Source organism: Ambystoma mexicanum, chromosome 8, assembly GCF_040938575.1.
Source record: "Ambystoma mexicanum isolate Mex_15411 chromosome 8, UKY_AmexF1_1, whole genome shotgun sequence".
NCBI lineage: Eukaryota > Metazoa > Chordata > Amphibia > Caudata > Ambystomatidae > Ambystoma > Ambystoma mexicanum.
Genome location: NC_090929.1, coordinates 506,301,152 through 506,326,887, shown reverse-complemented (window position 1 = coordinate 506,326,887; position 25,736 = coordinate 506,301,152). Strand labels below are relative to the sequence as shown.

Here is a 25,736-nt window from a genome sequence, read left to right as displayed (position 1 = left end):
GATGTCAAATTCTACACCTTTTTGTAACGCCCAAAAGACTGAGAGAAGTCACGGGCCAATGGTTATGGAGGAACTTTGGTAAGAGTAACTCCAGATTTAGACAAATAAAAAACAAACATTTTAGTTATGAATATACTCATAGGAAAACATTTAGAATGATTACTGCCATATGCACATCTTCCAGTTCAAGATATTTTCTTTATATTGCACAGTGTCTGATATTTACGCAAATGATATTGCTTTTCCTGTAAAGGCTGAAGATAAAATAAAAAATTTAAATTCTCTCAGACAGAAGCAGGATTTTCTTCGAAAATAATACTAAAAATGTTATACATCTGATCTTGGTGCAAAACTGTCAGAGATATGGACTGATAGTATTGAATATAATGAAATATCTACCTAGGGGCATAATTCTACTTGTGCCCCTTCCAGACGGGTACCCTTTCTTTCAGTTTACACACAACTATAGGGAACCGTACAGTAATCCGTTGCTTCACAGTTTTATATTTCTTGGGGTATACAATTCTGTGGAGTCCTTATGCTGTCTCAAAATAACACATGTATTGATATAACCCGAGGAAAGAAAAGTGAAACTTTCTTTTGCAGTAAACACAGCATGGTTAATGGCATACACTGTGTAACGAATCTGGACAATTAGTCCCTTCTACCCAGAGCGGAGCCACCCCATCTGGGGCTAGGGAGGTGTGCCTGCTAGCCAAGACCCTCCCTAGGGGTTAGGGCAAGTGGGACCTCACTGGGAATGACTTCCCACTTGGGGACAAGATCTTACCAACCACAATCACATAGTGGTAAATTTCATCGTGGACAAAACACGAAAACACTGATTTACTTTTTTGTTTTTCTTATTTGGGGGATCCCTCGCCAAGCCCTCCTTTTCCACCCTTTCAAAGTCACCCCAGCCCCATCCCAACCCATTTTAACCCCTTATCCAACTACCCTTTATATATGTATTTAAACTTTTCTGTGTTTTTCAGTATTATTGTCCACTCTGTTATGTAGCACTCTGCTTTGTTTCTGACAAACTGACTGGATAACGAAGGAACTCCTGGCCCAAATAACCCATTCTGCATATATGACTATGGAAAAGACTTTGGCATCTTCTATTACACCTATAAACAGCAAAGTCCCTTTTTTCACACTATTAGCTTCGGGTAATGTTGAACCACATTTGAAGGCCATGATCAAAGTAGACAGACTCAGTTTCGTTTGTTGTAATGGCATACATAAGAGCAGCATGGGCTGTGAAGGGCTGAGAGACTTCTACAGAGGCACGAGAATCCTTGCTACGCAGAGCCAAGCCTCTGTGCATTCGCCGTCCTGGAGGGGTGGAGTGATGCCGAGCCGCGGAAACCAGTGGTGGCGTGCAGGAAGTGAGACCCGCTAGCTGGAGCCGGGCAACCTGACCGATCAATCAGCTCCGGTCCAGACAAAAGTGAAGACGGAAAGAGAACCATCTTCTCTGGTCGTATGACCACTGGTAAGCAGTGGTGGGCTTGGTGTCCAACAACTGATACCGAGACCAGCAGGGAGAGCGGAGGCCACAGTCCCGGGCTCCATGAGGCAAGAGTGTTTGTCAAAGAGATGAGAACCCAGAAGGAAGTAAACAATCCCAATGCGAGGACACCAGTGAGTGTTACGAACTCTGGCTGACAAGAGGGCCGAAGTCGACAGCCGCACAAAAGCCTTAGTGAAGCAGGACAGAGCCCTGACTCTGGGAAACTAGGATGGAAAAGGTACAAACGTTTCATGTCACGGCTGGAATAGCTGCCAAAAGTATGAGAAAGTAAGAGGAGCTAATGGGCGCAAAGCCGCACTAAAACAAAGGGAAGAGTTACGAACATTGCATGCCATGGCTGAAATAGCCAACCAGGCTACAGACGGGCAGACACAGGTCATACGGGGAAGAAAGTGGAAAAGAGGATTAATGCTTTGCAGCGAGGCAGGCAAAGTGCACAAGGCCACGGGAATCTGCAAATTACCTGAGTGAGCAGACATCCTAAAAAAATATTGCAATTGCGAAACAAAGACACCTACCAGAGAACCACAGGACTTTGGGGAGTCCCAGTGGCAAGAAGGTGGTAGACTGAGAAGTGTCTTGTCAGGTAATCCTGAAGGGATTTGGACATTTGAAATAAAACCTGAGAGAAGGATAAGAAGAAATAGGTTGCTTTATCAAGAGGGAGAGTGAAATCCATATGGAGCATAGTTATAATTTCTACCAGGAGACTCTTATCTGAAGATTGTGAAAGCTGTAACATTGTGTACTAAAAGACATTGAGAGAAAGCCTTCTCCAAGCTGGGCCAGGCAGAAGCTCACACAAGGCTATTGTGCAAGCCTCCCCTTTTACCTTTTAGTTAGGTGTTTTCTAAAGTGGTAGGCCCAGTTAGTGGTTAGGATTCGGACAGAAGACATTTACTTATGACCTGACGTGCACACTTAGTTTTAGTTTTCCTAGGTAGGGAACTTCTGGCATAGTGATAGGGCTAGTTAGGTGTTTTTGCTTTCATTTTTAATAAACCTCTTTAACTATGACCCAGCGTAGTACGAGTACTTCTTTTGGTTCACCACAACTGCCATAACCACTACATTGATTGCATTTGTACTGTGTTGTCTTTCTTGCCTACAAAAGCATGCATGCTCCATTTACTGTGGCATCATGTGACGAGACTGCGTGTCTGGCTTTATGTCTGCGAAATCTACCTGTGAGTCTAATCCATAACCAAATCATCCAATCACCACACACACAGACTCACACACGCCCATAAACATCCTCCAAACGTAACATTCCATCCACCAGTTCTTTGTCTCTTTTTTATCTGCCTATCGTGTTTCTCCTTCGTGCTTTTGATGTCATGATTGTCTATATTTGTCCAGCTGCCTGTCTATTTATCGCTCCAGTAGGAGACATGGGAAAAGGTCGTATGATGGAGGACATGTAATTTTACACATGGGAACAGTAGTGCTGGATTTGAGCTGCCCCGCCCATGCAACCACGAACTCCAGTGGTTGGGATTGTTCCATCAGGATTGGAGACAATGCACCTTGTATGGTATAGGAGAATGCATAGATTTGGCAAAGCTCGGGAAGGTGGTGCAGTTTCCAGATCGGAGTCTGGGCTATTTGTATATTTGCCTGAATTTGGCCTCCTTCTGGCACTCTTTCTAAGTGGAAATAGACAGTTCCAGACAGGGGTGTTGCTAGGTCTGGAAAAGACCCAGGGCTACGCTCATGTCTGAACTGTCGGGACTGGGGGCTAGCTAGCCTTTTGGTTGTAGCTCCTGAGATTCTATCCGGGGCTACAACCAAAAGACCAGGGGCTATAGCCCCCTTAGCCCCTTTAGCCCCCCACCCTCCTAGCAACTCCTCTGGCTACGGGTGACTCAGAGAAATTGTGATGCTGTTTTATAAGACTGAATAAATGCATCATTTTTAAAGAGGTCAAGGACACCAAAGAAGAGCCCAAACCTTCAAGCAAAAGAGACAAAGGGAAGTGCCCAAGAGCACACAGGGAAAATGGGGGACCAGGCGTGTAGCATAGAAGGATAATGTACTTACAGCTCTCCAGATCCAGCGTGCACTCCTGTTCATCCATTGGATACTTGGAGAGGTCCATGTCACATGCCAACGTTGAGGTGATCCTTCTCGGAGATAAATGAAATAACACCAATGTTAGCTAGGTATATTTGGAAATGTTAAACAATGGATGGATTACAATGACCACGTCCCTATAGTTATTTTCATCGTATTGTTTCTGACAAGTGGGATTAACTTTGTTTGAGCATATGTAAATCATGTATTTTTTGTGTCGATGCCCGGAGAAATGAGTATCTTGTTAATAAAAATGTGCACCTTACTATCCTGACTACACTCTGACATAGACTACCTTGCCTGTCCCTTGTCTTTTCACTGCTCCGGATACCACATGGAGTCAACAGTCACTCCGCCCTGCACCAGTGTTCCCTCAGTATTCATGGATAGCCAGTCCTTCCCCTGGAAGTGAAATATAAATCGTTGCTACGCCGTAACACTGGTTAGTTTTCTTTTTACAGAGCGCACCTTTGGTTCAAAAGCTCAAGAAACGCATCCTTGACGCTTTTTCTTTCTCATGAGCCAAATATAGAATCGGCTAAGGCCGGACACTCAAGCACTGCCAGTTTTCCAAGTCACAGCAAGGCGGACACACACAGAGTCCAGCAGACACACAGAGACCATGGCTCTGCAGGCCGTTCAGGTGCTCAGGTTGCAAACACATTTCTTTTATCAGCAGCAAAGCCTTTCACATGCATGATGGAACCTTTCCAACTCAAAGTTTTAGCTTGCAAATCTGTAGTTAAAGTGGGCAACACAAAGTGCCCATTTAAAGATGTGTTTATATCCATGATTCACTGAAAAAACTTTGTTAAAGGGACGTTATGGTTCCAAGTAAAACCGGAAAACCCCTGAAATTCGCCAGTTATGGTAAGCTAAGCAACCATAACTCGTGCCACCACCGTGCACTGCTAAGACTAACACCCAGGACATCAAAGATGACATCACAAATGGCATTGATGACATCTCTGATGACATCACATATCTGGGCCACTTGTTTATGTTCCTTGACATATATAGGCCAGGTGGTTTTGTTCAGTGGCTGTCAGAATAATACAATTTAAAAAGGTGCTATATATCTAGATGTTAACCTTGTCATATGTTCTTTAAGTACTTTCCTTAGGGTTTGGTCTCAGCTCATGGTGCACATACATGGGGAAATGAGCAGGCCTCAAACACACAATTCATTTGTATACATGAAGATAAACTTTAATGTCATTACTGTTTTCTGATGATGCAGTTTCTTTCTTCCTTACTTTAGTTTCCCTATATGTGCCTCTGATTTGTATGCATTGTAGTGCTTCATATGTATTGTTTATACCAGCACAAGTGCTGTAAGTCTTGAATTGTTAGCTAGTTATTACATGTTTAAAAATACTCAAAACTCTGGTAAGGGAGCATTCATTATTGTACTATCCAAAATTACAATATTATAAATAGTGTACTTCTATGGTGCATGCTGCAGTCATTGCCTATGTTTATATATGATTAGGTTTCTGTATTAACAACAACACTCCAATACAATGATATTAGATGAGTACATTTTTTAATAGATTAAGTAGTTCATGATAGGTCCCCCGATCACTCCTGACATCGTTATCAACAATATAAACACAACTCCTTGTAGAGACTTTTCATCAAAATGTATTTCATGTGTGATGTCATCAGTGATGTCATCAATGACATTTGTGATGTCATCTTTGATGTCCTGGGTGTTAGTCTTAGCAGTGCACGGTGGTGGCGCGAGTTATAGTTGCTTAGCTTACCATAACTGGCGAATTTCAGGAGTTTTTCGGTTTTACTTGGAACCATAAAGTCCGTTTAACAAAGTTTTTTCTTTGAATTTCATAGGTTTTTATTATTAGTCCAACTTAACCATAACGTCCCTTTAACAAAGTTTTTTTAGTGAATTTCAAAGGTTTTTATTAGTGCAACTTAACCATAACGTCCCTTTAACAAAGTTTTTTCATTGAATTTCATAGGTTTTTAATAGTGCAACTTAACCATAACGTCCCTTTAACAAAGTTTTTCAATGAATTTCATAGGTTTTTACCAGTGCATGCTATTTTTCTACAACTTACTAATATCATACTTACCCAATATAGCAATATTTGTGTCCAATTTCCAAAGTTTCACCTTAAAACTCTGCCATTTCACGCCATCTGGAATAATTTTTAACACTTCTATACACTTCTTGCAACTATTTCAACTAGTTTTGCATCCGTAGACATCTACGAACATCTGACTTCATAGCGGACCTTCCGGACAGTGCCACATGACCATACGCTAGCGCGCGGCATGATGACGTGTCTGAGAACCCGTCCGCACTTCACGATAAGATCTCTGCTTGGCGGACAGTTCGGAACTGCATTTTCTACTGATCTAGGAACTTTCAACTTCAGAATTCCCCTTGCACAGCTCCAACACCTATTCCTACTCATTATCCATTAACAAGCTAGTACACAGTACATACTTTTAGCAAAACTGCTATTTATCTTAAAATGGCATCAGCTAATGCCATCCCTGCTCCCCAAGAGCCACCACCACTGCTGTAATCAAGGAGCATGAGAAACAGTGCCCCCTTGAAATAACAACCACGCAACATTTTCCCTTGTCCACCTACCCCTCCATATTAGTGTTTGGTTGCTCTTCCCTCATTTCCCTCCCCACCTTTCATTCTCAGCTCTCCTGACCAAAAAGAAATACATCCAAAAACAACAAACAACATATACCTTTAGGAACCACCTTTCACAGTTAAAAATAGAATTAAAAAAAAAAATGTATAGACTCCATCTACTTTATATTTCTCAGTAAAGTACATAGACTAAATAAGATTTTCCAACATTTCCATTTGCATTTTGTGCTATGCTAATGGGAATATTGTGGCGTTCATACTCTGTTCCAGGGACTGGAACGGTGGATACTGACCCAGCAGCCCAAGTTATCAGCCCAAGGGACCATTATCCCCCCATTCCAGCCCTTAAAAAGGGGGATAAAGGCCATTAGCACCCTAGGTTCCCAAAGCAGGAACCCGGGGTGCTAAAAAATAGGATTTTTTTTCCAACACCGGGACGCCTCTAGTATCTAGTCATAGGAAGGAAAATCCTTTTCCAGGATGGCCACCATGGAAAGGGAAGCTGAGGGTTCCATACATGGCCCCTCTTTGCTTTCCATAGCAGCCTGCAGAAGGCAAAAAGAGAACCATATTTGTATTTGTATTTGTATTTATTTTATTTATAACGCGCAAACCCGCAGGCCCGGAGGCATCAGGGCGCAATTTAAGAGGTTACAGAAATGCATACATACAGGCAATTGCAATGCATGAAATTGCAAAAGGAGTGACAATACATGATATGTACAGGACATTCAGTACAAGTAAAACAGTCAGCAGGTCAAAGCAAGTATGACAGAGGAGCTGTGCAGGACTTAAGGCGGGTCGAAGAGCCAAGATCTAGTATTGGCCTTGAAAGTGTGAAAAGACTCTTCAGCTCTGATTGTGGCAGGGAGTGAATTCCAGAGCTTGGACGCTAGGACCGGGAAGCTTGAGCCCCCTGCTTTTTGCAGTTTAAATCTAGGGATGTCTAGACAGTGGGATTGGGCAGTTCTTAGCGGACGGGAGGCCGAGTGTCTCGACAGTCGGCTGCCGAGATAGATGGGGGCCTTGTTGGCCAGGCATTTGTGCGTGATGGTGAGTGCTTTGAGTGAGATTCTTTGCTTGACAGGTAACCACTTTAACATAGATCTAGTTTCTGAGATATGGTGGTTGCGAGGGATGTTTAAGGTGGCACGGATAGCATTGTTTTGGGTAGTTTGGAGTTTATTTAGGTTCTCTTGACTAGTGCCTAGGTAGAGGGCACTGCAGTAGTCGATTTTGGCCATGATGAGGGTTCTCGCTAGTGTGACACTGTTGGATGTATTAAGGAAAGGTCTGCAGGCTGCAATGAGTTTGCATGTGTGTGCCGACGCAGATCTGACAGCATTCGTTTGACGGGTTAATGATAAAGTAGCGTCAAGGTAGAACCCTAATGTTTTAGTGCTATTGTCGTCTATAGAGAATGATTGATATGCCGGTTCAAGTCTGCTCAGGCGTTGTGCAGTGCCCAAGATGAGAAGCTCTGTCTTTTCATCATTTAGGCACAACTGGTGTTGGGCCATCCAAGCTTGGATAACCAAGTAGACATCGTTGAGGGCCTTGGTGTCAGCTAGATAATCACCAGTGATAGGGATGAGTATCTGGGTGTCATCCGCATAATTAGTGTAGGAGACACCCAGATAGTCCAGCACATCAAAGAGTGGTTTTGTGAAAATGTTATAGAGTGTAGGTGACACACAAGAACCCTGAGGTACGCCACAATGAATTGGGGAAGGGTCGGCACCTGCGGATGGGGCAAAGACTCTCATGGATCTGTTGCTCAGGAAGGATTTGATCCATGCTGCAGCAGAGGGTGAGAAGTTGGCAGCGGAGTGGAGGTGCTTGCAAAGGATTTGGTGATTGACCAAATCAAAAGCAGCCGAAAGGTCGAGAAGTAGTAGCATTGCTAGCTTGCCCTGATCCTTTAGGACTTCGATTTGGGTTTTGAGGTTTATTAACGCAGTCTCCATCCCGTGTCTGGGGCGGAATCCAGATTGTCGTAGACCTAGCATGTTATTGGATTCCAGATAGTTTTGAATCTGAAGGTATGCAGCACGATCTAAGATCTTAAGCAGAAATGGTACTGTTGTGATAGGTCGGAAATTAGTAGGAATGCTTGGGTCGAGGAAAGGTTTTTTGAGCAGAGGGATCACCCAAGCGTCCTTCAGGTTATCCGGGACAATACCAGTTTTGAAAGACGAGTTAATGAAGGCAGTGATGAATGGGGCCAGCTCATGCGCCGAGTCCTTGATAATGGGGGCTGGGCATGGATCACCTTGGCAGTTGGAGAGTTTGATTCTGAGAATTATGTTTTCTACCTCAACGACGGTGAGCGGTGAGAATGTAAATGGTGTGATGTTAGCGGTGTCTGGAGTGGGGTCCTTGGCAGGGGAGAGAGCGCGGTTATCGCGTTCAAGTTGTCCTGCTTATCTTTATTTTTCGCTTGTAGTGTGGAGATTTTATTTAGTAAGTCTGCTTGGATGTTAGTACACCAATGACTATCTTTCAAGCAGGTGTCCAATATGACCATATTACCACAAGCACATTTTTCTGACCTTTCAAATCTATCCTAATTTAGAATAACTTTACCACAAAGCCAGACCCAGGTGGACATGGCCACTTTAATCCTATGTTTTGTCTCTTGTGGTCATGGCCAGTAGCCAGATTGTCTGGATCATGACCTTATTCCATGACCCCGACAATCTGGCCACTGCCCATGGCCACAGGCTACCCCTCAGTCACTAAAGGTATACCGCTATTTTTGTAGCTACATTATGACACTTGTCAAATAATAAAACACTGGCACATTTGCAAAACCATGCTTTTAGGTCCTTGCCAATGCCCCTTACGCAGGTTTGCTGGAAATCCACCCATGTTTTATTTTTTCAAAAGTGTCAAATGAATGCACATACAATCGTCATATAACCTAGCCCCCGATTCACAAAATCCATTCAGACTTTACGAAACATCTAAATCTAGATCTATAATCTGTTTGCAAACCTTTGTGTAGATTTGTCAAATGGCACCACATTTATAAGCCTTTACAATATTTTGGGACCCCCACTCTTATTTTGCTCCCTCTCGACAGAATCCCACCAAACTTTGCAAAAACATGTATATCTTGATCTATTATCAGTTTGCCAAATGAAGTGTAGATTCGTCAAATGGCACCTCATTTATGAGCCTTTACATTATTTTGGGACCCCCCCTCTAATTTTACCCCCTCTTTACAAAATCCTACCAAACTCCGGAAAAACATTTCTATCTAAATGTATTATCAGTTTCCCAAATTAAGTGAGGATTCGTCAAATGGCACCTCATGTATAAGCCTTTACATTATTTTGGGACCCCCCTCTAATTTTGCCCCCTCATGAGAGAATCCCACCAAACTTTGCATACTCACTCAGAATCAGCCCAGGAATATACATGCAATATTTCATGCAGTTCCATTAAGTGGCACCAAAGTTATAAGCCATCCAAGAACTGCATTTCACCAACCCTGTAATGCTGAGGTGTTCGCGAACTTTTCAGGACTGTTCGCGAACATCGGAAACTGTTCACGGACTTTCGCAGTAAAAACCACCCATTTTTGTGCTTCTTGCAGCCATATTCTATCCCATCCTCATCACCCCTCATCTCCCCAGAGATTATTTGATAAGTTTGACAAGTGCAATGTTGTATTTTTTAATATGTTTTTCCGCGGACACCGGCCGATATCCCAAGATGGTGGGCATTTCCAAAGATCTGATGCACCTCACGCTTCAAGCCAACCAATCAGCGAACACGTTGGGTGTCCGTGGACATGACGCAAGTCAATTAGCCAATCGGTGTCCTGTCCGCGGAGTGAACAGGGAAGTGTGTCCGCGGAGCAGACATAGATATCACTAATTTTTTTTGCTTTATGTTTTGGTCATTTAAAAAAAAACTACTGGATGGATTAGCACGCTTTCGGGACCAAGACGCTGCTCCTGCTGCAAATTTGGTGAAAATACATCCAGCGGTTTGGGCTGTAGGCGTGAGCAAAGATTTTTCCCATTATGTCTATGGGAAAAAAAGACATTTTGGGATCCCCCCTTTAATTTTCCCCCACTGGACCAAACCTCACCAAACTTTGCAAATTCACAGTGGGTCATATACTTTTTTTGCAAAGTTTGGTGAGGATTCGTCCAGGGGGAGCGGAGTTATAAGCCGCCCAAAAAGTGTTCTTCCTATGGAAACAGCAATTTAACCATAACTACACGGCCACTACTGTGGCCGTGTAATGTCTACTATCTTGACATGCAAACAAATAAAGTTAATTTAAGTCACTAATCAAATGTTTTCAACATCATGAATAACAACGAGCTGGAAGATTGTGACAAAGAATGCGTGTTTTTTAAAGAAAAGTCTATAAGACATTATCACTGTAGACCTTAAGATCCAACAATTTGAGCCAAAGTTTGTGATCCTGCAATACCCCCACCCCTACCCCCGAGAGTACTCTCTGTATACACTTCCGGCAACACTCTCAAAGACGCCGGAATTTAGAACTGCACTCCAACAAATGAAACAGCTTGGGCGCCGCCCCCCGAAGCCAACCGGTTGGACCTGAGAAAGGACGCCACCCCAACACCGAGGCCTGGCTTACTCGTGTCCACTCTCAGACGTGATTCATGTCCATCAAGAGACCTGGTATCATGTGGCCCAGACCCCACCTTCGGCCCGACAGCAACTCACGCCTCAAACATCTGCTTCAGATGCCCGAGTAGACATTGGGTCGGATGCAGCATAACCGCTCAGGCCTACTAATGGCCTCGACCTAGCCAACGTCAACACACTAACTCGGCCCCACAGGTCACGGCTCTGCACGTAAGGAAGCAGTTCAGACAACAGCAGGGCGCTCCATTATGTCGGAGGCTCACCATGCTAGGCAGACTACATGTTGTGCACCTCGCGCCTTATTTTGATTTCCTTTGACGTCACACATGCCAACTTTGCCTATCGGTTATGACGCTCTAATCTATTGTGACATCATGGAAGGCGCGATATTAGTTCTTCTGAGAAAATACCAATCGCTCCCTCTCTGTACATTCATGGGGATTTAGTGTAACATTTCATGTTATAGAGACAGCACCGTGTTTTCCAAAAATGAAAGAAAATAGCACGTGAAACACCTCAAATCATGCACAGTAAAGAAAATGAGAAAGGCTCATTTCTGAACTCCCGCTTTGCACTAACAGATCTTGAATGCTTACAGCACAATACACCATTTGAAAACTTTACAAAATGTAGTTAAGCTTTCTAGAACCGGTCTGATGGCCACACTGGGTATTTTAAGGCCTGAAATCCGAGTCAAAGGCCAGAACGCAACCAGGGTGTTTAACGAGGTTTACAGGCTAATAGCACATGGTGCGACCTGAGGGTAGGGGCTTTAAAGCTATTAAAACCCGCATCACTAGTAATACTATAGTACAAGTATGTAGAAGTTAGTATATAAATCCACATGAGCAGTAGAAGGGACCATCCTGCTGGCAAAGGCTACAGGAACCAATCCGCACACGACAATGGTTAGTGTAGCCGCCACATTGCCCAATACAGACACTCTTTCCAAAGGATATAATACAAGTTTCAGCTTTTGAAACCATGCTTACATTACATCATGGGGGAAATACCGTTTGCTAATGAGATGCCCCGGTTATGACATTGGTCGATTCATTCTAGGCAAGCAAATCCACTGGGCTATTTGGGCTTTAGCCTCTCCCCTTCTGCCCAGCCCAGAATGCTGGGACATCTCCTTCAAGCTCTTTCAGAGGACAGGAGGTGGATGATTAACAGTGTCCTCATTTTTGATTTTTAGTAATAAAACTTCACTGATGACACTGTGCCTGAATGGGAGGCCCCCCTTTCATAATACTCCATACTGAAAAGCATAGTGCACACATGTACCCCTGCAGAGCCAGTCTACGGGCCTCTCACCAGCTGCCTTGTGGTTTGGCGACGTGGCAATCAAGCAGTGACATGTTCATTTCTGCAAGCCCCTATGGGGTCCAAAAGACAAGCAGCCAGGAACTGCCTTTTACTGTGGGCAATCCTGCATCACAAATGCGTTCTATAATTGTGGACCCCAGGATGTGGTGGCAAATGAAACTCCGCACATAAGGCATGTCTAGTTATGACATAGTGATGTCCGGAACTTCATAATTATATTCGACAAAACAGTTACGTTTAATTGTATTATAAGCTTGGTTTTTAATTTCCCTTCTGGGCAGGGCCTTCTGTGTGTTCACTGTATGGGGCTAGGTTTCTCCCAAAACAACCCATTTGGGTTTGGCCCTAGAAAAGGCCTTTCTCTTCCCAGAGAAAGGGTTGCCCCTTTCCAGGAAGACGGAAATTGCGAGCGGGGTGCGTGGAGAGGTTAAGTGCTTCAAAGACCAGGCAGAGTTAGATTAGCCAGGTTAGAGGCATAAACCCACAGAGGAGGCCCGCCCACTCAGATTCTCCCAGGGCTACCAAACTTTATGTAACACCATCTTTACTTCCTGCAGACAAAGCACCCTGTTTATGATGACACTGGGCCGAGGATTCTGAAACAGCAAACCCGACTGATCCCCTTTCGGCCCTTTCAGTGGGCTTCATCGCCTCTGCAGTACCACCGAGGAGTGTTAGGTCAGTTGAGCCTGTTTGCTGCTGACGAAAGTCTTCGCATCTCCACAGCTGCCGTTTCACGGTGTCTTTGACCTGCAATCAGTCGGTCCCGGACTTGACCCTGGCTGAGCGCCAAAAGCGCCCAGTTTCCTGGTGTGATACTGAAAAGCACGCAAAGCAAGAATAAAAGTACTGATAGTGGTTCTGTACCACTGGCCTGCTCTAAGGGGCCCTAGTGACTAGTAAGACCATACTCTAACTATTTTGAGACATCTTCACTGACTTTAACATTTCTGTTGAAAATATTGCCTGTACACTCATTTTAAAACCCAGAGTGCCCCTTTATTCCAAAGTCTGATTTCTCAATGTTTTCACTCACAGCATTCTGGTCCTTAGAGTTTTTCATTAGTTGTGTGTATTTTGTAGTTTTATAAAGTGTCATATTATTATAGAACTGGCTCGGCATTCTTTTAATTTGAGACCCCAGTACTAATGCTGTTTGATATGCTTTCGTAGCAGGTCCGATCCCTCCTGAGTTGTACAGCCTGTCCTTGGCCTGTGCTACCCTAAGCTGTGAAGCAGGATACTTGTGTACTTTCTCCTTTACGATTGGGATCCGTGCTGGTTTAATAGCAGGTGGGAGTAGTTGTATTAACTACCCATCCCTTTACCCCCGCAGAGCAGTAGTTTTGTCATCTCAAGCATGCCGATTGCAAAGAAATGTGTTAGACATGTAATGCTGAGTACAAGCAATTACTAGTTCCTTCTTAAGGTCCTGGCCGCGAAGGATGCTGTTTGTCTTTTCGTATGAGTGCTTTCGGCGACTTGAACTGCGATGAGGCATTTTCAGTTGAAAGCCCACTCACAGCTCCAGTTACATACCGAATCTCTGAATTCCACCAAGACAAAGACAAATAAACAGAGTCACAAAATTAAACTGCTTTTCAGAAACGCACTTTATATCCATGTTGTCTGCTAGTCCGACTCACAGAAAGGAATGTGGTTTTACATTCAATTGCTTTTTTAAAATATATATTCGCGGGTATTGCTGCGTGAGGAGCTGAACGGTTAACCGAACTAGGTAGTAGTGTGCACAAGCAGAGATTTCTGTGTGGGAATGCATGCTGGAATGCAATGGCCTTCCACAGATCAGGATTGGGGTGCAATGGCAGATATGCGTGTGGATATTGCTGGTGGAATCTAGGTCTTCTGCAGAGCACAATTGGCACAAATGGAGTGCATTGGTAGAGGTATGTGCTAGCCTTGCAGTTGCAGTTGGAATAGAATGGTGTACAGCAGAACATGATTGGCAGAGATGTGTGTGGGGTTTTCTACTGAAATCGTATTATCTGCTGCAGAATTAGGAGGCCTCATGCATAACAATACGTTTGTGTCAAACAATGAGTATAGGCAGGTTACCTTATTAAATAATTTATTTTATTGTGTGCTGTTAAGTGTTCAAAGTATAACAGTGAAATACGAAGGAGGAATTTTCAAGCTCACATTGTGGGTCTTGTGCACTTCCATTTAGGATGTGAAAAATAGTGCTGTAATGATACTCTTGGCTTAACATGTTCCTATAAGGATTTGTATATTGACTGGTTACTTTATTAAGGGATTTGTGTTCTTTGCAAGTATACTCTATAGGACAGTACTGTAGTTCTTGAAAGCCAAAACGTAAGTATGCGGAACAACTAGAGCTTGCAAGGTGTGTGTTTAAGTCCCTAAGTGCGTTAAAAACACTGTTTTACTCCTTATCCAAGTGAGTGATTTAGGGGAAAAAAAGAGTCTCCCTGTGGCTTATCTGAAAAAAAATGTGAGTCCACAGATGTAATTGAGTTCACACTATTAAAAAAAGGCTGTCAGTTTCAATGCTTTGCTTAGGATTGCATGTTTAAAGCACTAGTCCTGCCTCAGTTTGATATCACTTGATTTAACAGGAGGATATATATTTTCACCAGCCAGTCAAGAGAGATTCTAGTTTAGCGAACTGACTGCAGCTGAACCAATATTTATGTCCATCCCTGCTGCTGCTCATCAGTAGTGGGCCTTACTTGGGCCAGGTAGGGCTCTGCCTCAGAGGAGAATGAGTGAATCTCTTTGCAATTACCTGTTAAGCTATGCTATTTGGTCTTATACAGTACGACCGCTGACATTTTCAAGGCCACTTAGTGCTTCCAGATCTGTAAGAGCAAGAGGTGCAGTTTTTGAGGATGAATGTAGGAGTTGAAGGATCAGGGTAATGTTGCTTTGCCACATTGCGTGAGGTTGGAGTGGGCCATGGTGACTTGTCTCTGCTGTTACCACTCTATTTTAATTGGTGATGAATGTGTTTTTGGCCTGAAAGAGCCATTTGAGTTGCACCAAGCCAAATGGCAAGATTTGTTTTATTTTTTGAGTTTTTTTGTTTTTTGTTTTTTAATCTAACAATTCTTCTTGTTTTTGTTCTCCCAAAAAACGTTAAAAAGTTGTTAGTGTGCCCCAGTCTTCCTTACTGCTTTACTCTTGCCAGTATGTACCTCTCTCCAAAACCCAAAGGTTCGTTTCAGAGCCACCTTATAAGTTCAAAACAGCATGAGTGATATATATTTTGTAGAGTTCTCTTTCTTTATTGGTAAAAAGAACATCACAATGATTAAATAAGTTTGAAAGTTTTGGATAGTCAAAAAAAGGGCCATGTTTAATAACAGCCACTGTGTTTATATGGAAAAATGTACGGTACCCCCGACGCTTAGCTTTGAAGTACATTAATTACTTTACACAAATCTCAAAATAAAAGTAAGAAATAAAATACTGTGAATTTGGACAATCGGTAGTAGGTATTAGGGCTGGGGGATATGGACAAAAAGTACATATATTTGTTTTTCCTTTTCTTTTCTTTTTGACTTTTGAACAGGATACAGTGATGTTAAATATTCCTTTTCTTTGAAAACATTGTTATACAATTAATTCAAATAAATAAAAAAAGTCATGTATTGATATTTTTGGGCTGAATGGCGCGCACCTGTTAGAGGAAGAGTGAATTTCCATGTGGAAGGAACGTTCGTTTTTGTATTTCCTGACCTGACCTGCACTGCGAGCTGAGACGGGGCTCTTGAAGGGGCAGGACATTGCACGCAGCCCAGAGGAGGCGGGGCTTGCACGCAGCACGTGACCTATCTGAGCTTCAAAGCCCACTGACATCCGCCCGAGCGGCGCGCACCTGTTAGAGGAAGAGTGAATTTCCATGTGGAAGGAACGTTCGTTTTTGTATTTCCTGACCTGACCTGCACTGCGAGCTGAGACGGGGCTCTTGCAGGGGCAGGACATTGCACGCAGCCCAGAGGAGGCGGGGCTTGCACGCAGCACGTGACCTATCTGAGCTTCAAAGCCCACTGACATCCGCCCGAGCGGCGCGCACCTGTTAGAGGAAGAGTGAATTTCCATGTGGAAGGAACGTTCGTTTTTGTATTTCCTGACCTGACCTGCACTGCGAGCTGAGACGGGGCTCTTGCAGGGGCAGGACATTGCACGCAGCCCAGAGGAGGTGGGGCTTATCTGAGCTTCAAAGCCCACTGACATCCACCCTTGCGGCGTTAAGCCCGACGGTGAAAAGCCCATTGGCTGTTGTGCGGCTGTTCGGCGCTGGGGCGTCACATTCAGCTGTGCTATTTGGAGTTAGTATCCCACGCCTGATCAGTTCGGCGAGGATATTTGCCACCCACAGATACTATAAGCCGTGCTCTACTACTCTTGTATAGTACATGGGAGACTGTGGGAGAATATAATCTCCTCCGATCCCAAAGGCGATCCTGATAATCCAACAATATAGGTATTCTGCTCTACCACTCCGTGTAATTGACTATCGAGTAATCTGTTCTGTGTGAAACACTCTCTCTCCCCCGGTTATACACTTTTAATCGCTCTACTAGGACTTTAAATTAAGTCTATATGCCTCCTAAAACACGTGGGGCGAAAGCGTCCTATAACTTGAGAAAAGGCAGGACAAACCATCCCCATATGCCTACTAGCAATGATATTGGGGGAGAGAGTTTGAAATTTCCAGCTAATGGGGGAGCCACCATTCCAGAGCTATTTAAAAAAATCCTTCCAGCATGTATTGACGATCAAACTGAGAAGAGGGTACAGGCAACACATAATAGAAGTCGACCATTGGACACTACGATCCTTGACGACATTGATAATAATTCATTATTAGACTTATGTTTGTCGATACAGAAATCTATGGCTCCTCCACCCAATTCTGAAGAACAGGGAACTACTATGATGGGGACAGCCAGGAAAGCTACACGTATCACAGTGGAGGCACAAGTTTTGCAACCCGCGAGTTCCCCACCGAGAACTATATGTTCTGGTCGTTTATCAGAATCGCCAAATCTTCTGATCGATTCAGGCGAGCAGGGGCAAACCAAGGCTGACCAATCCTACGAGCTATCTCAGCTTAACTCGGTAGCTATTACCGAGATACAGGCCTCCTTAGTTTCCCTTCAATTTGCACTAAAAATTCTCCTTAAATTATGTGGGAGAATACATGTGAACACAGTTCTACAGCTGAATCTTCCCACTCCGGATGTAGAATACGAAGGAACGCCTGCAGAGGCAAAGGAGCCCGAGATGCCGGCTGAGCTACCTAATACTGAGGAGGCTAAACAACCTACAAGCGAAGAAACTATCCATCTGACTAAGAAACAGCGCAGAATGGCAAAAAGAGCAGCCCTAAGAAATGTCCCTGTTGAGACGGCCTCTCCACTCCCTGATACAGCAATTCCCCAGCAGAAATCTAAAAAGGCTAAAAAAAGGGCACTCAAAAGAAAGAACAATCGAAATAAAGGCCGGGGTACACTCACTAGCTGGATATTAGAGGAGAAAGCTAAAGAAATCTCAGCTGTGAGTAATGAGAGCCAAGACTCCATTCTTATAGACAATCATTCTGCAGTTAATCAATTTTGTACTCCTCAACGGATCAATTCTAACAGTTCATTTGAAAGTACGGACTCTGAAAGGGATACTCAGGTACCGGAGAGGGAAGAGAACAGAGAGGGAAATAAGATCTGCATTGTGAAGAATCTAAATCAGAAATGCCGTGATAAATGGCTACCTCGTACAGCTATGCTTGAGAAACTCCACTTAATACCCCAATTAAGAGTCATTAGATCTGAGGATTTCTCTTTTGTGGAGCCTCTATGCACCACTAATCCTAACGTGACAGCATTGCATTGCACGGTCCTGGCCTCGGCTCAGCTGATTCGTAAACACAGAGTCAACCTAGCGCAGGTAGGACTAGGAGTAGATGTGAACCCTGATGATGCAGACCCTCTGATCAAAGATGATCTCAAGTCAATTAAAATTGATAATAAAACTAAGTTGCCTTCCCTCACTGGAAACCAAGTGCAAATGTGTGACATTCAGAACACTCTCAAGTGGCTTGCGGAAGCTTTACCATTGGCAATAAATAGACCTTGAACTTGCTCCTTACTATCCTGGAATACCAGGGGTTTTAAGCACTTCACTGCAACTAATGGGTCTTTATCTTACATCATGAATTACTCTTTTTTTATGTTGCAGGAAACTTGGTTAATTGCACCAATCATAATAGATGGTTATAAATTATACCAGACCCATGCCAAAAAAGGACCTTATGGGGGACTGATGATAGGGGTAAGAAAATCTATAACATCCAGAGAAATAGCTACCGATTCGGAGGATAACATCAATGCGGTGGAGGTGGTTATTCCCTTTAAGAATAACTGGACTAAACTTTTGCTGGTTAACATTTACAACCCCTACGATGCATCAAAGAGCGATCAAATACAAGACAAACTGCATGATCTTTTTATCGAGTGGACTAATGAATGTCAAAATAGTCTTATTGTCCTTGCTGGGGATTTTAATTGCTCTATGAAAGGGGAAGGAGGAACGACTAATAATAAGCGTTTACACCCGCACCCCCTCATGTTTCAAGATCTCAGTGATGTCGAAGGGGAGAAGTGGATGTGTTTTATGAAAAGCTGGGAATTGGAATGCCTGAACGGTCGAACGATGAGTGACCGTCCGGGACATTTCACCTGGAGAGCAGGTGTTGCTTGTCGCACCCTAGATTACTGTTTCATCAGCCCCGAGGTGGCATCCTTAGTTAATGACATGGTAATTATAGATAATGACTGGAATGATCACAGAGGCTTAAATCTGAGTTTAGATTGTGCTTTTGATTCTCCTCCAAGAATAGCGGTAGGAAACCTGTTGGTTAACCATGCCTGTTCGCGATTAATTTGGTCTGAGAAAAATATATTGAAAGCTTGTCGCGATTGTGGTGAGTGGAATAATGATTATCATACTAAGTTTGTCAAGTCTACAGCTGAAGACTTAGAAAGATGGATTTACAATTTCACAGCTAAATATGTAACAAGAAAATCATCATTTGTCATTAAAGAACGGGGCGCGATTGAGGTCTATGATAAGACAATTCGGGATGCTAAACGGACCCTGAGAAGGGATATACGTAGAATTAGAACTAATACATACCCTGTCATGGATATACATACCAAGGTTAGAGAGGTAAAAAATAGATATAGGACTTGGTTAAAATACTGGAAAAGATCGCAGAAATTGGCTAATTGGCAAAAAACTGTGAGAACTATCTGTTCAAGAAATGCCCGGAACATCTGGGCACTTGTGGGAGAAGCTAGGGGGAATAGGGTAACCCCCCAGATTAACCCAATTGATGCCGAGGAATGGGTTAATTTCCTGGAGACACGCAATGGCACGAAGGTAGCGTATCCTGCAATATGTGCTACTGCTTACCATGCCCCTGAGTTGTTCCCTGTTCATTTGGAAGATCTGATAGACAAGATTACCAAACTTAAAGCCTCTCGAACCCCGGGCCCAAACGGTCTTTCCAATCTTCTTATGAAGAGAAATCCAGTCTTCTGGGCTAATTTTCTGAAAATTCTTTTTGAAAAAGTCCTAGAGGACGGGATAATTCCAGAGACATGGCAAAGAGCAATCTTAGTGCCGGTATTTAAAAAAGGTAACAGGTCGGATCCTGGTAATTATCGTTTGCTCTCCATGTTAGATTGTTCAGGCAAATTATTTGCCTCCCTATTATTGCAGAAATTACAGTGCTGGGCAGAGAAGGAAGGGATTCTGGACCGCTACCAAAGTGGATTCAGAGTCGGTTATTCTACTGTCCAGAATCTTTATATTATGAATAGCCTCAGAGATAAAGCCTTATCCCCGAACAACCCGCCTCTGTATGCCTTATATATTGATTTTAAGGCTGCGTTTGATACGGTGAATAGAGAGAAGTTATGGAGGAAGCTTAGGAGCCTGGCGTGCCCTGAAGGATTGCTCTATTATCTACAACTATTACATCATAACACTTCTGTACAGCTGAGGCTGGACGGAAGTGGATCCACTACTAGGGCGGTAGAGCAAACTAGAGGAGTGAAACAGGGATGTGTCACTGCACCCATATTATATAATCTGTTCGTCTCAGATATCCCAGAGTATTTGGGAACTGTGAGTAATTGCCCTCCTAAAGTTGGTGCTCAGCACTGCTTAGTCCTGGCCTATGCGGATGATGTGGTCATTTTCGAACACACATTCAGTGGCATCTTACGCTCGGCTAAGCGGCTCTGGGAATATGCGGAGGAGAACGAACTCACAATCAACCAAACGAAAACTGAATTGATCTTGTATAGTCATGGCAAAGTGAACCGCCCCAGAATGAAAGTAAGAGGACAGGAAATTCAATATACCAACTGCTATAAATACCTGGGAGTTGAATTTGATTGTAAGAGAAATTTCCATTCCTGTGTTCAAGCCCGTAAAATAAAAGCAGCACAATTAACTTCCATGATATGTCAGTTCACGCGCAATAAAAGTGGATACTCTGTGTGGGCAGCCCGCCAACTCTATATCCAGTGCCTAACTCCTATGGTAACCTATGGGCTGGAAGCTCTAGTCCACATAGATCTGGATTGGCTTCAGGTACTGGAGGGTCGTTTTTGGCGTAAGCTGCTGGGTCTGCCACAGGGAATACCAATGGCAATTCTAAGATTAGAGTTGGGCTTAACATCCCTAAAAGCTCTGGTATTAAAGAAAAGAGCAGAAATTTACATTAAGGTGCAGGTCTCCCCGATTAATCCTCTCCTGAGGACAGTAAAAGAAGACATTGTTGGGAATAAGCAGGTCTATTTTGTGAGAGAAATGATTGACTTATTTGAGATGATTGAATGGACCCCTAATTGGGGAGATAATTATGAACATCTGAAAGCCCAAATGGCGGAACTTCTTAAAATCTGGGATTGGCAGAATAATTTTAGACATCTTGCGAGTCTTCACAGCTATGGGTTCATATCTCATATATTATACACTTTTGGAAGGGCCCAAAGATATTTAAACCTTTGCCCTTCGAATAATCTGAGACGTTTTCTATTACTTCTACGTATCAACACTTTCCTACTCTAACGGGGCTGGGCCCGCAATGGGCCATCCCCAAAATTGAGCGTTTCTGTAGAATTTGTAAGAACAAAGCCTCACTTGAAACTGCGAGACATGTCCTCACATTATGTCCTAGACTAAGCTTAATTTATATAAAACACTACAGTAGATATGTACATAATCTTGACCATATCAAATCTAAAGACTTCTGGAATATATGTATCAATACTTTGAATCCTAGTCTACATCTGGCTCTATATAGAGTATGGTATATGGTTAAGGGAAAACTTGAAATCTGAAACAGGTGGACAGGCCAACCTCCTGGTAAACAACAGTAGGAAATGAGTTGTCATACGAAGTTATGTGAAAACTCAAAGGTGCTTGTGACCCATGAAATTTGAAATTTGTAACAATGAAATGCAAGTGAATATTTTAAATATATTTTCTTCTTTTAGGTCCACATTCCATAATTGGTTGTTTTATTCTAAGTTGTTATACATTATTGTAATAAGAATTTATTTTCTGATTTATGTGTAAAGTTTTTGTTTAAAAAACTGTATCACATTAAAATAAAATAAATAAAATAAAAATAAGGCATTGATCAAAAAAAAAGTTCAAATACAGGATTCCTCTTCCTGTTTGAGAATACACACAGCTGTGTAAATATTGAAATGTAAATAAACAAGCATCTCCAATACCAACAGTTTGCGCTTTATGTGTTGCCATGGGAAAGGGTACTTGCCAGGCACAGTTGTAGTGTATTAGCTGGCCATTGATGGTAGGAGGTGCAAAATGGTGCGAGCACCTGGGCATCTAATATCACTGCCCAGAAGACTGCTTTGAAAAAACTCAAAAACTCTGGCAGGCACTTCGAGTGCAACGTTTGATGGTAAGGCTTGAAAAAGCTAGCTGAAAGATTCCACATGAGGAGGTGTTTTGGGTGGGAAGGGGCAGGAACTGGGTAGGAATGCAAATCGGGATTAGCATGCCCATGGGCAGTCAATCGGTGGGCAAATAACCAAACACCAACAAGCTATGTGTCCCTCCTCCTATGCCACTGCTCCCTATCAGTACTCTAATGCAACAGTTTCGGCTTATAGGAGGCCCAAGCGCCACCTAATAGCCCAAACTAAAAACGGGGCTTGATGAGACCTTCGGGATGGCATGGATCACTGCCTTTCAAATAGTAAATCAAGTGAACAAATGAACTAGAAGAGCAAACTCAAACTTAAAAATCACAGGGTTTGCTTAATATATATATATATTGTTAAAGGGACGTCATGGTTAAGTTGCACTAGCAAAAACCTATGAAGTTCTATGGAAAAACATTACAGGGACGTTATGGTTACAGGTAAAATCGAAACCCCCCCGAAATTCGACAGTTATGGTAAGCTAAGCAACCATAACTCGCGCCACCACCGTGCAGTACTAAGACTAACACCCATAACATCAAAGATGACATCACTGATGACATCACATCTGAATTTATTTTTGATGTAAAGTCCCTACATGGGGTTGTGTTTATAATGTTGGTAACATGATGTCATGGGGGGATTGTATAATGTTAAAGAAGTAATAACTAGCTAACAATTCAAGACTTACTACACACTTGTGCTAGTACAAAGTATACATATGAAGACCCACAATGCATATAAAAACAGAGGCACATACAGGGAAACTAAAGTAAGGAAGAAAGAAACAGCATGATCAGAAAATGTTAATAGCATCTAAGTTTATTTTCATGTATACAAATGAACTGTGTGTTTCAGGCCTGCCTATTGGCCCATATATGTGCAACCTGAACATAGACCAAACTGAAAGGTAAGTACATTTGTGCTGTCATCTTTTATCTTATTGGTGTTAGTCTTAGCAGTGCACGGTGGTGGCTCGAGTTATGGTTGCTTAGGTTACTGTCGTATTTCGTTTTTTTTCTCGGTTTTACCTGTAACCATAACGTCCCTGTAACAACGTTTTTCCATAGAATTTCATAGGTTTTTGCTATTGCAACTTAACCATAATGTCCCTTTAACAATGTTTTTGCTAGTGAATTTCATAGTTTTTTTAGTAGGCCACTGTAAGCAGAACATTGCTTTAGCACAGCGTTTTCTGTAAAGAGGATAGGTATTTCGTACGGCAACATAACCATAACGTCCTGTTAACAACGGTTTGTTACTTATTCCTTGGCTGCCCTCATGTTAAACGTGTGGAAAGAGCAAATTGTCTGGTGTATGTATCCATTTGCGCTACCCCTGACTTTTCGGAATAGTGTCGGTGTATTGTACCAATTATAGATGTACATAGTAAATGTTGCGTAGTGTGACAGTAGGCTCTCTCTTTGTGTTAACAGGGCATGATAAATCTGTGCCGCACAGTACTGGCCGAGATGAGTGCAAATGAGCAAAATGGACGTATCCTAGGGACACTGCACCTGGTTGGCATATGTGCAATCACACTGCAAGTAATAGCGCAGCATAAACTGTTTCTACTGCATATGATGACAACTGAAAACAAAGCACAACGGACCAGTTAGCAGGCTACCATACTTTCAGCAATTATGTAGGGTACTTTCATGTACAGCATTTTGCACATCTGCTGGGGGCACTCCTGTAGGGCAGCGGAGCTGTAAAACAACCTTTGAAAACCATATGCCGCGCTACAGACCCTTACCCAGCAAAGGGCATTGTATGGTGCATGTATTGCGACGTGCTACTGTACAAAGGGAAGGTACTTGGAAGGGCATGGGAACGGTCCTCACGGGAGCTTTACAATGACTGGTGCCTATGTAGGTGAGGACCACCCAATAATTCCATCTCCCGGCACGTCCCCTATAGTATCCAGACAGGTGCTGCCCCTTCTGTACCGGACCTTTCCTGCCGTTCCTTCTGTGGTGTGTGTGAGAACACCATAATAAATAAAAAGGAACTGTGAAAGGGAAAAAGGTAAATGAAGAAAGCACCTATCACAGATCAACAACAGAATTGCCAACACACGCATGCAGGTCGGGAGGCGTGGCAGTGTGGTAGTTCAATCGGTTACAAAGGGGGTCGCTGTACAAAGAGGTTTTTGTAGTTGTTCCAGAGCGTTTTCAAGAGAGCCATTGTGCAACACTAAGTACAAAAAATGTCACTACTTTCAAGAAGGGCACCAAGCCAATTTAGATGGGGTGTGCAAAAATCTGCATGGCTGGCATAGTAAGAAAAACGTTACAGGTGGGGAAAAGTATTCGTGCTGTGAAACGTCATAGTCCCATGGGCAAAGGATTCCATTGGCATATGTTGAACAAAGCCACAAATACTCTTCTTTGCAATGTACCACACTGTCTGCATTCATGGACCAAATAGGAAATGACGCTGCCACATAAGTGGCTGCATAATGCGCTACAAACGTCTGCAAGAGATCTGAAACAAACGCATGAACTGGGCAAGTACCTCCTGCATCGCAAAACGGCACTTAAGATTGTGTAACATGCTGCACCATTTTCCCTGCACAATGAACACTGATAATATTGGCATGATTGCGTGTCACCAAAGTGTCACACAGAGAAACAAAATCTGGCACTTCCTTGTAGCTACTCTATAGCACTACACACGCACTTGATAGATTGCAAAATGAGTAACCACTGCACAGTGTTTTCCATTCACTTTCACTCAATGTATGTCGGAATCCCCTAAAACCCACACGCTGTGCGTCGTGAAACACACAGCCATAACCGCACCCTGCGCATTTCTGTCGACAAATACACTGTGTACCACAGTCTGTCTGTACACACCACACCCACAAACTTTATTGCCGAATCCCGTAGCCTATGCAGGCCCATTTCTATGGACTTTATCTGCAAAAGGGGCATATGTAACACGTGGCGCCCTGCAACTATTGTGATATTTGCTGACATTTTCTGTTGAGTGGGGGAATAACTTTCAACTAGGGAAGCGGGACGTCGTTAGGTGTGGTGACTCTTAAAAGAACCTTTTTTTTGTAATGGTGCTTCCGTGGAAACATTTTTTTTGCAGTCTATATACGTAAATGTGTGTTTTCAACGTTTGCTGACATTCTTATAATAGGGTCTTCACTGCAGTGTATAGATTGCAAAACATTTCATTGCCACTGTGCAACAAAGACATGCCATTTGCCTTGAAAAGGTGTATGTATCGCGAACCGATGTTCTCATTTCTGACAAGAAAACATCCCAGCAGCACTCACAAAGTCACACATGCTTCTGTTGATGAGACCCCTTCCGACCTCTGGCTGGAGACAGGAATCCTTGGAATACTTCCACACTATTCTCGGGGGTATACATGAGAAAAGCACCTTGGCAGTAGGAAAAATGTGCTGCACTGCTTTCATCATAATCTTCAGTCGACTAAACACACGGGAACAAGGCATGTAACCCAAAAAGAATGCTCCAAAGTGCATGATCACAAAATGTAC

At 43.1% G+C, this 25,736-nt stretch overlaps 1 protein-coding gene across 1 annotated transcript in view; it reads right to left on the bottom strand.

Moving 5' to 3' along the window:
- Positions 1-25,736, bottom strand: part of GABRD (gamma-aminobutyric acid type A receptor subunit delta) — a 504,159-nt gene that overhangs the window by 128,628 nt on the left and 349,795 nt on the right. The window contains exon 5 of the mRNA XM_069610173.1: positions 3,578-3,660. Coding sequence (XP_069466274.1) covers positions 3,578-3,660 — 83 coding nt within the window. The remainder of the gene's footprint in view (positions 1-3,577; positions 3,661-25,736) is intronic.